This window comes from Hemicordylus capensis, chromosome 4 (genome assembly GCF_027244095.1).
Source record: "Hemicordylus capensis ecotype Gifberg chromosome 4, rHemCap1.1.pri, whole genome shotgun sequence".
Classification (NCBI taxonomy): Eukaryota; Metazoa; Chordata; class Lepidosauria; order Squamata; family Cordylidae; genus Hemicordylus; species Hemicordylus capensis.
Window position 1 is genome coordinate 299,089,475 of NC_069660.1, and position 16,473 is coordinate 299,105,947.

Sequence of the window (16,473 nt, forward strand, 5' to 3'; positions counted from 1 at the left end):
TTTACTTGGAAGCCTCACTGTTTTCACTGAGATTTGTAGCAGAGTATTTAGACAGGCATCCATAAATCCACTCACCAAGGGCAATGCCCCAGCCCTCAAGAGGAGAATACCCAGCAGCAGATTACATGCCTCCCCTCTCTGATCTCTGACTTGTGCAGAAGCTCTGGTAAGTTAAGGAACAGCACGAGACGATTCTGCTGCTTTTTAGCTTGCCCAGTGCAAGTCAAAGACCACCCCATCTCTCTTCCAGGCCCTTAACATGCAGAGTGGGCTTGGCAGCATCTTCTCCCACATGCACAGAGGGTTGGAGAAGGTAAGAAGCAAGTGTTTCTCCTGCCATTTTCCCCCTTCTCTATACTCCAGCACAAGCAAATGAAATCTCTGCCTCGCTTCTTGCATATGTCAAGGCCTCTGAGTAGGAGGCTGGTGATAACTGCAAGCCAACAGATCACATCCAGACCTCTAGTACACCATCACTATAACCCAGCTCACCATTTAAGTAAAGTGTGCCGTCGAGTCAGTGTCGACTCCTGGCAACCATAGAGCTATATGGTTGTTTTTGGTAGAATACAGGAGGGGTTTACCATTGCCATCTCCCGCACAGTATGAGATGATGCCTTTCAGCATCTTCCTATATTGCTGCTGCTCGATAGAGATGTTTCCCACAGTCTGGGAAACATACCAGTGGGGATTCGAACTGGCAACCTCTGGCTTGCTAGTCAAGTCATTTCCCCGCTGCGCCCAGAGCTCTTTTGGCATGCAGAAGGGATCCTTGTATGATGAAGTTCTCCTGCTGAAAGAAAGCGCTTCCATCAATGGAGTGTTGCTCCAGGAAATGTCTGGATGCCATCCAATGTAGTCCCCCGAATTTAAGACTGCAATGTGATATGGCAAAGATTTCAGAAGTAATCCTGTGTACACTTAGCTGTGATCAATCCAGGGACACATTATTAATTATTATTATTATTATTATATAATCAATCCAGGGACACATACATAAGGTTGTGCTCTATGTCTCACTGTCAACTGTATGTTCAGGTTAACACAGTAAACTATCTGGTTCAACAATGTAAAAAGCATCTTGATCTAGAATTGATATGCAATGTATGAAATACTACATCTTGCTTCCTTCTATTTAGGCAGTAGTAGAAAACTGGAGACAACTGATTTGTGTCAACATTCTGAAGATAACCAATAGACCAATGGGAGGAGCTTAGAGAAGAACTAAAGACTCATTCCAAACATGTTTCTCAGTTGGAGGAGAAAGCATTATCAGAGACAGACATCAATGCTACAGGATTCCAGAAACTCAAACAGATTTTAATTGGCTGCAAACAAAACAAGAACTTCCATGCAATTGCAGTTTGTACCCTGTTTCCCCAAAAGTAAGACCTACCCCGAAAGTAAGACCTAGCAGTAATTTCTGATGTACCGCTAATTGCCCTAGTGCATTTTTGGGGGCTAAAATTAATATAAGACACTGTCTTATTTTCGGGGAAACACGGTAGTGAACTACTGGGTCAAAAGATGCACACCCAAGTGTATAATTATCGCCCGTTACAATCATTCATGGTTGAGATCTGCATGGTTCTCAGTCTTTTGGAGGAATCTGAAGACGTCCCCGTTTATACAGGCTTATGACCAATGAGTGGCCCCCAGTTCTCATTTTAACATAGCTGCATTGCTGTTTATTTTATCAGTACACTTTTATTGAAGTTTTATTACTGTTTTTATTTTGTGAACCACACTGGGGTCTTTGGATACAGGCATTATAATAAATAATAATAATAAACAAATATGTAGGGGAAATGGGGAAAGATACAACACAATCTGAAAGCCTTCTCAATTCACACTCTTAACACCCAATATTTTTGTTTCACAACCAAACCGGGGCTAATCCCATTCCAATCAATTGCACAGGAAGTACAAGAGATACAAATCAAAAAACAAACAGAAAATTCACTAAAACAACGTTTTTAAGCTTTCATAGAGTACTCTACAAAAAAGCCGGGGGGGGGGGGAGAGAAGAACCTACTAGAAAAAGCTAATTCCAGTCAACACAGTTTTGTTTTTATTAACCACCTTGCAATAATAATTTTTGATTGTTTCTAGCAATGCCTCTAACAGCTAGAGAAACAGTCTTTCCTGTAACTGAACCAGCAGTAGGATTTTAAAAATTGTGTGCGCTAAAATATTATATTCAACTACTTTCAACTCATCCATATTATTTTGCCAATGAAGCTAACAAGAAGCCATGATTCTTAATTCCAGATGTCCCAGTAGGCAGAAGAGTGCAGCATATCCCGTTCCTAAAAAGGAGAAATTAAGGAACAAAATGCAACACCTCAACAAGTAATATTTATTTATTCAATTTATTTATTTTAACCACAGGCCACAGTTTGTATTACCCACAAGTCAGCGCTGTAATATATTCCCACGTGGCAACTTGGAATACCGTCAGAGACCCAAGCCACAGTATGTGAGAAAAGGGGGTATCCGGTAGAACTGCTACAACACCATAGGAAGAATCTCATGGGCTAATGCTAGGATGCAGCCTCATGAGTTACCTGGGACTGTGTGTGCACTCAAGCCTTTGAGCTAGCTGTGTGCATGGACTGTGAGCGGCGGTTCAGTCCGAATTGGGACCAAATTATCGCTCCATGAAATGGTTCAGTTGGACTGACCAGCTTGATTGGTAGAACCAACAAACCAGCATGAACTGGTTCGAAGAGGCTCATGATCAAACTGGACCAGTTCGTGGAAGACCAGTCACCAGTTTGACCACAAACTGATCTGTGCACACCTCTATTTTGAGCTTTCTTCAGCACAGAATATAACAGGACTATATAAACTTGGCCCTTGTGATGGGTTGGCACTATGAAGTTTCTGGACTGGCCGGGACAGGCCTTGACAAATTTTCGCTGGATCTATGAGCCAGCCCAAAAAGTTAGGAGTCAGACAACAAATACGTCACAAAATTACCAGACTTAGTGATGATAGGGTAAATGGGACTTCTCTTTGTTGCTAATGAGGGTTAAGATAACCATAAATTAAAATGCATAAAGAGACAGTGCCACCTCCCTGTTTCGCTTTTTAGTGGAAATGTTGCTTTTTAGGCCACTTTAAGTTTGTTATTGTTGAGGAAACAAAGGTTTAAGACGTGTACATCTCCCTTTCACCCTTTTGAAGGAGAAGAAAAAGTCAGCTTGCCTCAAAGAGTTATGCAGGATGTTATTTATCTGGATCAAATTATCCACAGTCAGGTAAAGCCTTTTACTGGATCAAGGCCCCTTTGTGAAACTGGAATTCCTTCCCACGTATTTCTCTCCTCCTCTTTTGTGCACAAAACATGTTGATTCTTGCTCGGCCAGAAGCCTCTTATTCCTTGCATTCCTCTATCAAGAACAGTTTGCTTTGGTGAATCCATTCTGGATTCCTGAGCTGCAATTTTGGATAGCAGTAACTTGCAGAACCTTATGCAAAGCTATAACGTTTTATAAAGATAAATTTGCTGGCATTAAAAAGGAAAAAAAGAACAACACCTAATAGTTCAGTAGTCAGCTACTGGATAGCTGACCATATAAAGGACAACATAAATATAAAGGACAACATACAACAAAAATCCTCCATTAGGTCCAATAAGACTACACAACCTTTCAAGGATCAATCAACAGATTGAAGTCTGTGAAACCCAGCAACTATAATACTGTGAGTGTAATACATTATGATACTGTATCTGTTTTGATATTGCCGATACTCAAGATACATGCCTAAAAGGATGATTTTTTTTAAATGGAACAGAATATAAAATTATTTCTTTTTCCAGCATATGATGTATCTTTAAAAATGTAATACGTAATTTAAGGTTATGCCAATTAATTCTTCGGGTCTGAAGTAATCTGCAGATGATGCTGATGCAATTGATATTTATTGCATTATTACCCTTGGAAACAGTTACAGGCTATCAACAAAGAAAATAAAAGAAAACAGACTATACAACAATACAGAGGAGACTGTTTAACTAAAGCTTGTAATTGTTAATGTCTGTTATTATGGAAATGGTTGGCTACCTACATCCACTGAAAACTGCTTGGATATTCCTGGTAAAGCTTCTAGATAGATAATGAATACGGAAACCTCAGGAAATCAGATTTCAGCGTACCATCAAGCACCCATCCATTACGTTAAGTAAATGCTTGATGGTATTTATCTTTAGAAGGTGCTTTACTTCAATAGAGTGAGGCCCAATTCATCGTAACTGGAGCCAAGTGGTAGCCAGTGCCTCAAGGCTGGATTCCAGAAAGACCCAGTAACGTTTGTACTGACATACCAGAATCTGCATTCTGATAGCCCAGCTGCCAATACTGGGACAGGTAGTACCCATGTGATCCCAGCAACTCCAAATAATTAGATCTAGGCTCCAGAGAACCACAAACTTAGGCTTAGCCCACTAGCCAGTCCATTATTTGTGGTCGCCACCAATCCCCTCTGTCCCTTCAGATACATTTTGGCACACTGGCAGAGAGCTTAGGAGAGAAGCAGGTCTTCTGTCATTGGCACTGGGATATGGAGAGGGTAAGAGAGTGGGAGTCCTCTCCTAACGCTCAGATGAGGGTTCCTACTGTTTCTGACCTCCTCAAAAATAGCAGTGGAAATGAGACCTCTGGGGAAGAGAGCTGTGTGGTGCTGAGTGTCCTGCTAGCCAGAAGGCTGGGGGCACTCACCACTGGCAAGCTGGCAACTGGAGTCATAGAAGTCTGAGGCTAGCATTTCCCCACTTCATTAGTCTTGCCTTTCCTCCAAAATCCTCATACTTTTGTGCACGTTCTGTCTTAATTACAGTCTGTTCAGGGATTTTAGTCTTCCAACAAATAAAGCTTCACCCACTGATTTCAGTTCTGTCACTGCTGCCCTGTTTCCTAATTAAGGGACACCCCTGACCCACAACCCTTTTCAACATTCTCGCCACTGAAGTACAACAAACAACCCCCAGGGACCTCAGCTTCAAGCCACCAACTCACAGTAAGTCCCACTGAACTGAATGGGACTACTCATAACAGATTCCCCCACCAACGGAAAAAAAATCTTTTGGGCCAAAATTGGGAAGTCAGATCTGGAAGAATCAGCCATTGGAAATTCATTTGTCCACCCAAATGAATCTTAGGAGAGCCAGCTAGGGGAAAAGACACCAGACATATTTCACTAATGCCCCCTTTTTCTGATTTTAAATGAAAAATTCAGAACTTTTTTGTTTATTTTTAAGGGCTTTTAATGTTGCCTAGAACTACTTTTATGTACAGCTGAGGGTGCCCTGCTACTGCCATTTTACCCAAAGTTTTGAACTAGTAATATTTAGCATTTAATGCTATTTTCATTTTGTTGTACTTTCGGCAATCCCTGTAAGCCGCCTTGCTATTTTCAGTATCGGAAGATGAGGTAGAAATACCGAGACAAATAAAGAATTATAACCTAGGCTGAACATCATTGGCGATCAGGAAAATGACCAGTTTGTGGCAGAACAGGAGAACAGCAATTTAAAAGCATTATGAAAATGGCACCCACAGAAAATAGAGCCTCCAGGGATAGGGGAATCTCTTTTTCGCCAAGCCTTCCTCCACCACCACAGCACAATCCTTTAAACGAAGCAAGCAGTCTTCCTTGCAGCTTAAAGTATCCTTAGCAGAGAAGAGAGTGAGTGTGGTGTAGTGGTTAGATTACTGGACTAGGACTGGGGAGACGCAAGTTCAAATCCCCATTCAGCCATGAAACTCACGGGGGGGGCCCCTCTGGGCCAGTCACTTATCTCTCAGCCTAACCTACCTCACAGGGTTGATGTGAAAATAAAAATAACCACGTACACCACTCTGAGCCACCTAATGGTGCAGCGGGGAAATGCCTGACTAACAAGCAGAAGGTTGCCAGTTTGAATCCCCGCTGGTACTATATCGGGCAGCAGTGATATAGGAAGATGCTGAAAGGCATCATCTCCTACTCCGAGGAAGGCGGCAATGGCAAACCCCTCCTGTATTCTACCAAAAGAAAACCACAGGGCTCTGTGGGCGCCAGGAGTCAAAATCGACTTGACGGCACACTTTACCTTACACCACTCTGGGCTCATTGGAGGCAGAGCAGAATATAAATGTAAATAATTTATAAATAGTGAGTTGACGGGAAAGCTGACGTTCAGCCCACAGAGCTGCTTTGCAGCTCAGCCTCAGAGCTACCATGCTATCATTTGCACAAGCTTGTTTTCATGTTTTTCTGCAAGGGCAGTACATCTCAACCTCGTACGGGTGTCCTCTCTCCTATCCTCCTCTTCCTACCCCACCCAATATGGTATAGCAATTGTCTGCATGGAGGTATAGCATATGGTATAGCATGTCTGCATGACATTTCACCAATATAAGGAATGATATCAAAATGACAAAATGATGCTTGGTACCCAAAGATTTCATCTCCCTATTGTAGCCCATTCCATTTCATCTCAAAGGCTCTGGATGGGTAACACATTTCAAGGTATACTTATGCATACAAGAAACTCAAGGGTGAAGACCGATGTAATATTTTTAAAAGAGTCACAGCAGGTGCCTCTGGCTTCCTCCCTGGATGCGCAGTTGACAGTCAAACACTGATGAAGCCTTCAGTCTCCCTCCCCACTCCCACGTCTTTGGCTGGATTGCATTATCTCTCTTCCCTCTTTTTAAAGCATGACCCATGCATTTATTCATTTAACTGTGCATTCATTGTCCAAAACAGCAATTTCAATAGAGTTGCAAAACTGTTCCAGGGAGGGTGGTGGTGGCTTCATGTCATCCCATGTGCAAGCCAACCAGGCCCATCCACAGCCAGGTTCCGCTTTGTAAACACATGGAGTCAATATTGTTTTAAGCCCAAACCTTGAGCAAGAGAGTACACGTAATTCAAACACAGTGTGTGCACTTCCAGATTAGCCTGACTGCTGAAACAGAGTGAAAACAGAAATAATACTAAGACACAGACAATGACAATCTGCTCTGACCACCTTAATCAGGCTCAATGGAAAGTCTACAATGCTTCCAAAGGAAACTCAGTCAAAACATTTATCTGTGTTTGCCTATTTCCCAATCATTTCCTGTTTTTACAAGCTCTTTAGAATCTCCATTATCCCGATCAACATGTCAAAAGGTGAAGTCTGGGCTGGATGACAGTATGGAATTCTCTCTGGTTTTGGACAGGCACACCATTCCTGCTTCCTTCCTGATAGCATCTACAGTATTTGTAACATCTACATATTCCAAAGCATAATGTGAAATTTGCTAAGTCTACTTACGAATTCAGATTCATTCTGCAGAGCACTCAGTCCCATCTTTAATATTTATGTACGTATCTACACTTCAATAGATGTGTCACTTTGAGTTCCTTGGTTATCCCTTCTACGATAACCATTTCCAAAAATGACGAAATTAAAGAAAGAAAAACAACTCTAGGAAGCACACTACAGAGGAATTCAAATAGTTCAAAGGAACAACATTTTAAGTAAGCCTGAACAGTTCCATGCACAGTCTCTCTCTCTCTCTCTCTCTCTCTCTCTCTCTCTCTCTCTCTCTCTCTCTCTCACACACACACACACACACACCCCACTCCTTAAATTCTGTTTGCAGGTATTCTAATCAAGGTAATGCAATCAATTTCTAGTCAGCATTAGCTTTATCTGCTGAGATGTATAACTTTGATGAAAATTAATTAGTTTGCAGATGGATTTCTTAACAGAATTTGAGAAGACTGAACTAAACATGTCAAACATTCAGTGACATATTGCAAAAAGTTAGAAAATTTATCAATGGGTTTGTTTTTTGTTTTTTTTTAAAGACAGGAAAACCGTGAGACAAGCAGCAGTGATCTCTAGATAACATTTAATTGTAAGCAACTTATTAAAACTTAATTCTTCCCCCTGTTCCTTTTGGCAGTTTACTATGGAAAAAGATCTCACAAACAGATCATAATTGTACAGTACTGATCCTACCCATGTTCATTCAAAAGCAAATCCCTCCTGGTTGTCAATGAGATTTAACCCCAAAGAAACACAGACAGAAGTGCAGACTTATTCAGCTATCATGACATGCTTTTTTTTTTTTTTTAAGGTTGCTTTCCAAAAGGTTCCTCCAGTTTCCAGCCATGCCAAGATCAATACTGCCTGGCCAACAGGCCACTTGCAAAGTACCCATACTCCTGTCCATCATAGAAAACAAGGCAACATAAATTTCTCAGCAAAGGTAAGCTCAAGTGCCAGGGAAAATGGGTAGTGAAATATTCACCTTGCCCAGGCAAATGGGTTATAACATAACCCATTACTAAATTATGAGAAATACACATCTTTAAAACAAAACAAAACTTATTCTAATTTACAGTATGCATGCCATGAGAAAGTTAGAACTGCCTTGCTGAATGATACGAAGACCTAACTAGGCTCACATATAGTTCCCAAGAGGAGCCAGACAGATGCCTCCCTGGAACATGGATTCCCAGATGTTGCTGAATACAACTCCCATCATCCCCAGCTGCAATGGTCTTTGACAGAGGATGATGGGAGTTGTCAACAGCATCTAGGAATCCCCATTACAGTGGACACTGGTGACCAGCCCATAGGAAGCTGCCTTGTTATACTGAGTCAGACCACTGGTTCATCCAACTCAGTATTGTCTACACTGACTGGCAACAGCTCTCCTTGATTTCAGGCAGGAGTCTCTCTCAGCTGTACCTGGAGATGCCAGGGATTGAACCTGGGACCTTCCACATGCAAAGCAGAAGCTCTACCACTGAGATATGGCTGCATCCCATCTAAGGTTTGGTGGACATCCACTAGAACAGGGCTTCCCAACCTTGGGTTCCTAGCTATTGTTGGACTACAACTCCCATCATCCCCTTTTGGCCACTGTAGCTTGGACTGATGGGAGGCCTAGTCCAACAAACTGAGGGGATGCAAGGCTGAGGACCCCTACACTAGAAGGTCTTTTCAGCGATGGCACCAGTTCTCTGGAAAATTCTCCTTCTGAAGGTCAGACTGGCACCCACCACTACCCATCTGTAAAAACACAGCCCTACTGCAAAGCATTCAGAGCCACTATGGCTCTATGTCCCATAGAGTGTCCTCTATGGGACACTATTTTTGCTATGGATCCTGCTGCTGTGCATTGATGACTGTTGCACCACTGCTTTACATGGGATGAGCTGTCATGGCTATCTTGCTTTGCACTGTATTTTGCTGGCTGTTTTAATGATTACTTTATTGGTTACTGTGAGTCGTTTTCAATCAACAAAGCAGGAGATATGCTCTTTAGAACAAAAATGCATAAAAGGTATCAGCTGCTCTTCTTGTCGAAACCAACCCCCACCACCACCTCTGATATTCAGAAATTCACTATCTCTGTACACAAAGATTTCATGCCGCTCTCACAACTAATAGCATTAGACTATATATAGACAGACGATATTGAAGACAGATCTATCAATGGCCACGTCTGCTTTTCAAAAACTCTTTAAGAATTGAAGATCAAATGCCAGTCTGGGATTTTTCAAGTTATTTCTGAAAACTCTCCAGAGTTGCCACCGCACTCTTTTTAAACAGCCATCTTTCCCCCTCTCAAGGTAGAGAGGGTTAACAGAGGACAATCTCCTACAACGATCACATGCATGAGAATAGATATGATGTGCTTATAAAGAGATACTGCCAGGATTCTGTAAGCCATGCTTCCCTCCGGATGTGACCTTGTCAGATTTCATAAACTGAGTGGAGATCCAAGCATGGACAGGCCTTGAATCAAAGGGAGAGGACGTTTGGTGGGGCGGGGGGAAGGTGGAGGAGACCAGAAAGAGGCTGGGTGCTCACAGCAGGGGGCAGACTTCTCTTTCAGGCAGTCAGAGCTGTACCTGTGCCTCCAAAATCTGTGACATTTTAGGGATGTCAACAGAGGTCCTCACAGCTACTGTCTTTCAAAAGGACCCTGTATCATTTAATGGCATTTTACAGAAGTAAATGCACTTGCCCTTTTCAACAGACCATAAGGCTTGCCCTGGAAGAACTACAGTGCCATAATGCTTTCAAAAAAGGATCGCTGCTCTGCTCCAGACATGGCTGCATTTTTGTGGCTGAGGGAAGCCGAGGAAACAAAACCCTGGTATATTCCCTTAGGGGCAAGTGGCACTCTATAAAGCATAAGCTTTTGTACTAACATCTCTCATAATTAGAACTCCCATGTATTGTATACTCTGGTTAACACAAACAAGAGTGGGACAGAGATCTCCCTAGGCACTGTGCGGCTTTAAAAATAAAATGGACTGATGCAAACCCGTAGACTGTCCTACCACAGCTTTAAAGGCAGGGAAACATTAGATTAAGCTCAGATCACTACAGCAGGCTGCTGGATCATATTCCAAACAAAGAAATCCCTGAAAGCCTACAAGCATTTAAGCCTCATTTACACATGCAAATTCAAGGTAAAAGATACACTTACAACACACCCAGCAGTGTGCTGAAGGAGTGGGGAAGGCTCTGAGTGATATGCAAGCTGCTGAGGTCACAATATTTGAACATCACCAGCATGCTATTCCCATGACCTCTATACCCATCATAATTAGTTCTCCGTGGAAGAATCAGATGTTTGGCTGGCATGAGTGTTTTTTCATCGAGTGCTCTTGTAGGAGACACAGCAGTGTTCAGTTCTCACATTCTGGCATCCAGCTAATCAAGCTTTCTGAGTTACTAGCAAACTGACAGCCCATTAGAAATGGTTGCAGACTACACCCTTGCCGTTCCAGGGGTTGCTGATCTTCTGAACCTCTAGCCACTCCCGAGGCAACATCACCTTGGACCACTTTATGAATGGGAGCAGACTTCACGTTTGCTAGTATCTGGAAACAGAAACCTTTAACTTGGGAATCTCAGCTCTGCAAACACATCTGTGGTCAGCACTTCAAGTCAAGTAATTAGTTTCAAACAAGCTCATTATCACTGCAACCCTACAGAGGCCACTCCTGCAAAACTGTTGTTTCAGCAGCTACATGTAAAAACTACATACACAGTTGCAAGCAATACTGGAGAAGAGGGACACGTTAGGTAGCCAGATGATGCAGGAGAGCTTGCTAGGTTAATCCCAAGGAGAGACAAGCCAGGATACACAGGAGTCCAGATAACACTAATTACTGGACCACCTGTGCTGGCAGCATAGCAAGCTTCTGGACTGCAAAGAAACCCTCTTTGGGTCTGAAGGAAGAGTTTCCTTCAGACCCAAAGACAACTCAAAAGCTCCAAAGACAGCTCAAAGACAACTCAAAAGCTTGCTCATCTATTCCACCAACAGAGGGACAAGCGAAAGTACCATCTAGATTTTGCATCCTGTATTTCTTATCTAAATTATCTGACAAGTTGTCCAGAGGGTTACTAACTATCAAGAGCACTGCAAAGGAAAAAAGCAATAGACAGACATGGGAGGAGGGGAAACCACCAGAAAGATGATTATACCACTGGAAATAGTAGTCAACATGGAAAAAGACTTTGCAACTGGAGCAATGCCACATCTCATGATCATGACTTTATAGCTCTTTCACGCAAGAAAAATAAATTCTGAGGGCCAGACTTCAAGCCGCTACACATGTCAGTGGATTTATTCCTATTACCGGGTAAGTAACCTCAGTTAAGCAAACCTAGATGTACCCTCATCTAAATAAATTGCTACACACTGTAGCAAGTCACGAGACTTCTTTGAACTTTGTTCTAAGCAATATACATCGGGGTGAAGGAGGAAAACACACAGTAAGTGAATGGTTGGAAAACCAAGATGCTACAGGCGACTTTGTCAAGATCTATCCAGCACAAGTCAGAGACAAATAAGGACATTACAGATCACCAGCTTCAGCTGCATCTGGACCAGGGAAACCTAAACGATTAAGCTGTGATCTGGAGCATCTAACTGGATGGAAATCCCTGTGAAATCAATGGGACAGGCAGCCTGCTCCTAGGCATGTATAGTTAGAAGTTGATGCCACTGACCTCAAAGAGATTTACTGCTGAGTACAAATGCATAAGGTTGCACAGCAAGTCTTACTGTGTTTAGTGGGGCTTACTCCCAAGAAAGGGTGCAGAGGATTGGAGCCTTACTCCCAAAGTGCAGAGGCTTCTATCCTTATTCCCAATCAGCAGCTTTAGGTTTTAGCCGCAAAAGATGAAACCCGCAAGCCGTTTAGCTCCAGATTTAGGACTATCCCCAAAAAACGAAACCTGGTGCTAATAATTAACAGGTCACAATCATTGACCATGCCAACAGATTTCCCCTATCATGTCTGAATTTTTAAAGTTACAATTTACTGGCAAACCTAACAGAAATGAAAGCAATATTAGGCCCAAAGGTTTTGTGGTTTAGACGGAGATCTGCAAAGACATGGAACATGTCAAGTTGTTAAGCCAGGGGTTTTTCAAACTTGGGTCCCCAAATGTTGCTGGACTACAACTCCTATCACACACACCCCTCCCCGCCACAATGGCCAAGCCACTGTGGCTGGGGTCGATGGGAGTTGTAATGCGATACCTGGGCACCCAAGTTTGAGAAGCTCTGTGGCTCTCACTGTTCTCTTAGCCAAGCACACACAAAAATAATAACAACTGTAAAAACACAGAGCAAGAGGCCAGAAACTTTCACTTACTTTTCATACTCGGCGTTGTCTCTATCGCACCGTGAATCTTTGTGCTTTTGCCAGTCCTTTCCATGCTTGCAAGTGGTCAAGAGGACAACATCCTCCCCATTATGGACATGATATAAGGCATTCCTGGTGTCTGACCCTATCCCAGTCAGGTACCTTTTCCCCTTGAACACCAACATGTACTTCCTGAGGGGAGGAATGGTGTTAAACCTCAGGAAGCCCTTCTCCCCTCCTGTCCTCGGGTGATCTTTAGAAAAGAGCGGGATAGAAACGTCAAACTTCGGCCTGAAGTTTTCAGTACTGATGCTGGCTTTAGCCAACATGGCCTGGCCAATGTCAAAGCCCAAGTCTTCAGTGTAGTCGGGCCAGGTGCCAGAATATAAATTAAAAACTAAATGATTCCTACCATTGTTCCACAAGTGGAGACTCTGCACTTTGGACCGCAGGTTATGTACATACTGGGGGGACAGCTGGTCCCTGTCTAGGGTATCCAAGCTGAGGACAAACAGGCAGGCTTGGCTGGGGTCGGAAGTATAAAACCTAGAGCCTTCGATGGCGGCGAGGATGTTTTGGTAACTTTCGGCTATTTTCTCCCCTTTCTGCTGCGGGTAGACATAGACCTTGAATCCGTTTTTCTTGCAAAGGGTGAAATCAAAGCAAGACTCCATGCGGCACTTCTTGCCTTTGTAGACGCTGGCGTTGGCATCGCGCTTCTGCCGGGGGGAAGTGTGCACGTTGTAATCCTCGTTCTCCAGTTGATCCCAAGGAACGAAGGGGCGCAGAGCGTCCGGGAATCGGGGCCAGTAGTGCTCGGGGCTGGTCTGCTGCAAGCCATTCCTGCTACTGTGAGCTTCTCGCCTGCTTTGGTTTCTGGATGCTTTGAACTGCACGCCTCCCAAGTAAAACAAAAGGACGACAAAAGTGCCAGCAGAGAGCAGGATGAAATAGCGTTTTTTGGCCTGCATGTGTCCTATCTGGGTCAAGAGGATTGTAAATAAACACAAAGATTGCCCAAGTTTGCCAATCGACACTTTCAGCTTGAGTCCGCCATCTTCCCGCCTGCAAAGACTTTAAACTCTCTTCTCCCACCTTCTCTTTATTCCTTTCCCAAAGCCTTGGACTGATGCAGCGCATGTGGGCGATTTCTTTAACTTTCTCCCCTCCTGTCTTTCATCTTTGGCTCGTACAATGCGGGGGGGGGGAGAGAAGAGAGGGAAAGGGAGCGAGAAGGGGGCAGACAGAGAGCGAGAGGAACCGGGCAGGCGGGGGACCTCGCAGCCAGCGCGGCTCTGCCGAAAAGGCTGGGAATTCTTTCGCAGGCACCGGAGAAGGCAAGCAGACCGCCGCTAAGAAAATGAAACCACCGAGTCCAGGTCCCTTTTGCCCTTAAATCTGCTGTTGCAAGACTGAGAAATTTTGTCCCGCCCTCTCCCTTCCTTCCTCCCTCCCTCCCTCCTGCTCTCTCTCATGCACACACACAGACACACACGGTGTTTGCTGAGGATTAAGGTGTAGCAGCGGCGGCAGCAACTTCAACTCATGCAAAACACTCCTCCAACAGACAGATAGAGCTATGCATATTTAGGTAGATATTATTGTTTTAAAGGGACACCCCGACGCCCGGCTCCGGATCAAGTCGGCAACCAGCAGCAGCCTGCAGCCCGCCCCGGTTCACACGGATAGCACCATCGGGATTACATCTTCCAGCCTGAGCAGCGTAACCTTACGAAGCCCTGCATTTCTCTTTCTTCGGCTCTGCAGCGGCGCCGAGACTCGGGGGCTCTTTATTCCTCTCTCCGCGATCTCCGTGTACGGCCCCCGGGATGGAACCAGCCAGAGATCCTCCTCCTCTTCTCTCCTCCTTCCTTCGCCGCCGCCTTCTCTTAGCCCCCGCCCCTCTCAGCCATTCATGGCAACCAGCGGCGATCCGCGGCAGCGCGGGGGAGGCTGCCTTGCCCCCTCGTCGAACGCTGCCGATCGCAGAGTTCGATCGCCGAACGTTACCCGGTTCCGAATGTTACGCTTACACATTCCATTCCCCGACACCACAGCGCTGACCTCATCCATCCACGCAGCCCGCGCGCTGATTGGCTGAGCGTCACGTCCGGAGGGGGAGGTGCTTCCGCTGCACCCATTCATAACCCCCCAGCCGGAGGATACAGCTTTGCGGTATATTAAATGGAAACCCCTTGAAGATGCGCGTGGGGGGTTAACGCTTAGCTGGAGCAGGGCAGGACCCTCGAGCGGTGACGGCCCTCCAAGAGGTTTCCTGCAAGCATCTCGGCGCGGGCTCTGGGAGCCCCGCAAGCTGCTCTTTCTAAATCACAGGCACTGATTTCAGGGGGAGGATGGAAGACACAGCCGGGTGTAGATGCTGTCCGGCAGTTGCACTGACGGAGGACTAGAAAGCTGCTGCCCAAGCCAGGGAAGGCTTTGCAGTTCGCACGGTCCCTTTGGGCTCCCTCACTCCACCACCCATGATGTGCAAGCATCAACACGACTGAAAGGCGGCGCGCAGGCCAAGGAGCCGGTTGCCCGGGGCAGCAACAGCGTGTTTAGTGATTGTTTATGGTGGGAGTGTCCCGGGAAGAGGAAGGACGCTTTCCCGTTTGCCTTAAGGGCTGCGAAGATCTCAGCAGAGGAAGGGCGTAGCAGCTGGAAACAATGCTACAGATGAGTTGGTTGGCCCACGTTTGCAAGCCAACAAAAATAGCGGGGGTGGGGGAGAGAAATCCTCTCGCCCCTCCTGCGGGCTTAACAGATCGTACGTAGAATAATCGCAGCCCAGCACTGCAATCCAGTGTCCACACACTTGGGAATGAGCCACATCACTGATCACAGTAGGACTCCCCGCTCCCGGCCCCAAAAGTCCCCGTGCCGCCTAGAATCGGGCTCTAATCCTAAACGCAATTTCTAGGGAATGAGTTCTATGGAGCCGAATAACGGTCTTAGCTGGAGACCCCCCTCGCACAATCAGGAGTCTGATGTACGTGTACTCCGAATTCAGTCCCGTGTGTGTGGAACGAGGCTTGCTCTCCCAGATTAGCGAGCGTAGGATATGCATACCTGGACTTAATAAGGATAGTGCCTTTCCAGAAAGACCTACTGGACTCAGTGAGGCTTGTTTCTGTAATAAACATAGACTGGGGTTGCAAATGTGTATAATAGAGGGGGATCCTGCCTGCCGACTTCTTAACCCCTGCACCACCAAATAATTCAACCAGCTGTAGAGGAAATAGATCGATGCGATTTAAAGAACTGGCCTCTCTCCCTTCAAAAATCGGATTTCCAAAATGCGTTTAGTAAAAGGAAAAGGACCAACTCCGGAGGAGGAGGAGGAGGAATCAACTGTAGCATGCAAGCGAGCCTATTAATAGCATAGATGGCGTTTTTTTAAAAAAAGGTACTAGCCGGGAGTCAAACTTTATTTGGGGGGGATCTGGAGAAAGAGGAGCGAATCGTTCCTTGTTGCCTCTTCCATAGGGAGACACGTTTATGCGAGTGCCCTCTACCGGACGGAATATTGCATCGCCGCCTAGTCAATCCCGGCGAGCGCAAAGGTAAGATAGGTGCGCCTCTGGGAAGCTCAGTACCTGCATCGCCTACCGACCATCTGCCTTTCATCACCTAGTAGATATACTGCGCTGCAAGGCACTTTTGTGGAGTGCGTGTGGGCGAATGGATGGTGCTCTTTCAAGCCGTGGATTAGTCTCTGATCATCCAGTCAAGGAGCTTTTTGAACACATAGTGTTATCTCTACCTCATCTATAAGATGGGAATATCAATGTATCAATTTCCCCA

At 45.0% G+C, this 16,473-nt stretch overlaps 1 protein-coding gene across 1 annotated transcript in view; it reads right to left on the reverse strand.

The window, feature by feature from the left end:
• EXT1 (exostosin glycosyltransferase 1) overlaps positions 1 to 14,755 on the reverse strand; it is a 319,161-nt gene extending 304,406 nt beyond the window's left edge. Inside the window, exon 1 of the mRNA XM_053247404.1 lies at positions 12,676 to 14,755. Coding sequence (XP_053103379.1) covers positions 12,676 to 13,637 — 962 coding nt within the window. The 5' untranslated portion in view covers positions 13,638 to 14,755. The remainder of the gene's footprint in view (positions 1 to 12,675) is intronic.
• Positions 14,756 to 16,473: the final 1,718 nt, after the last annotated feature.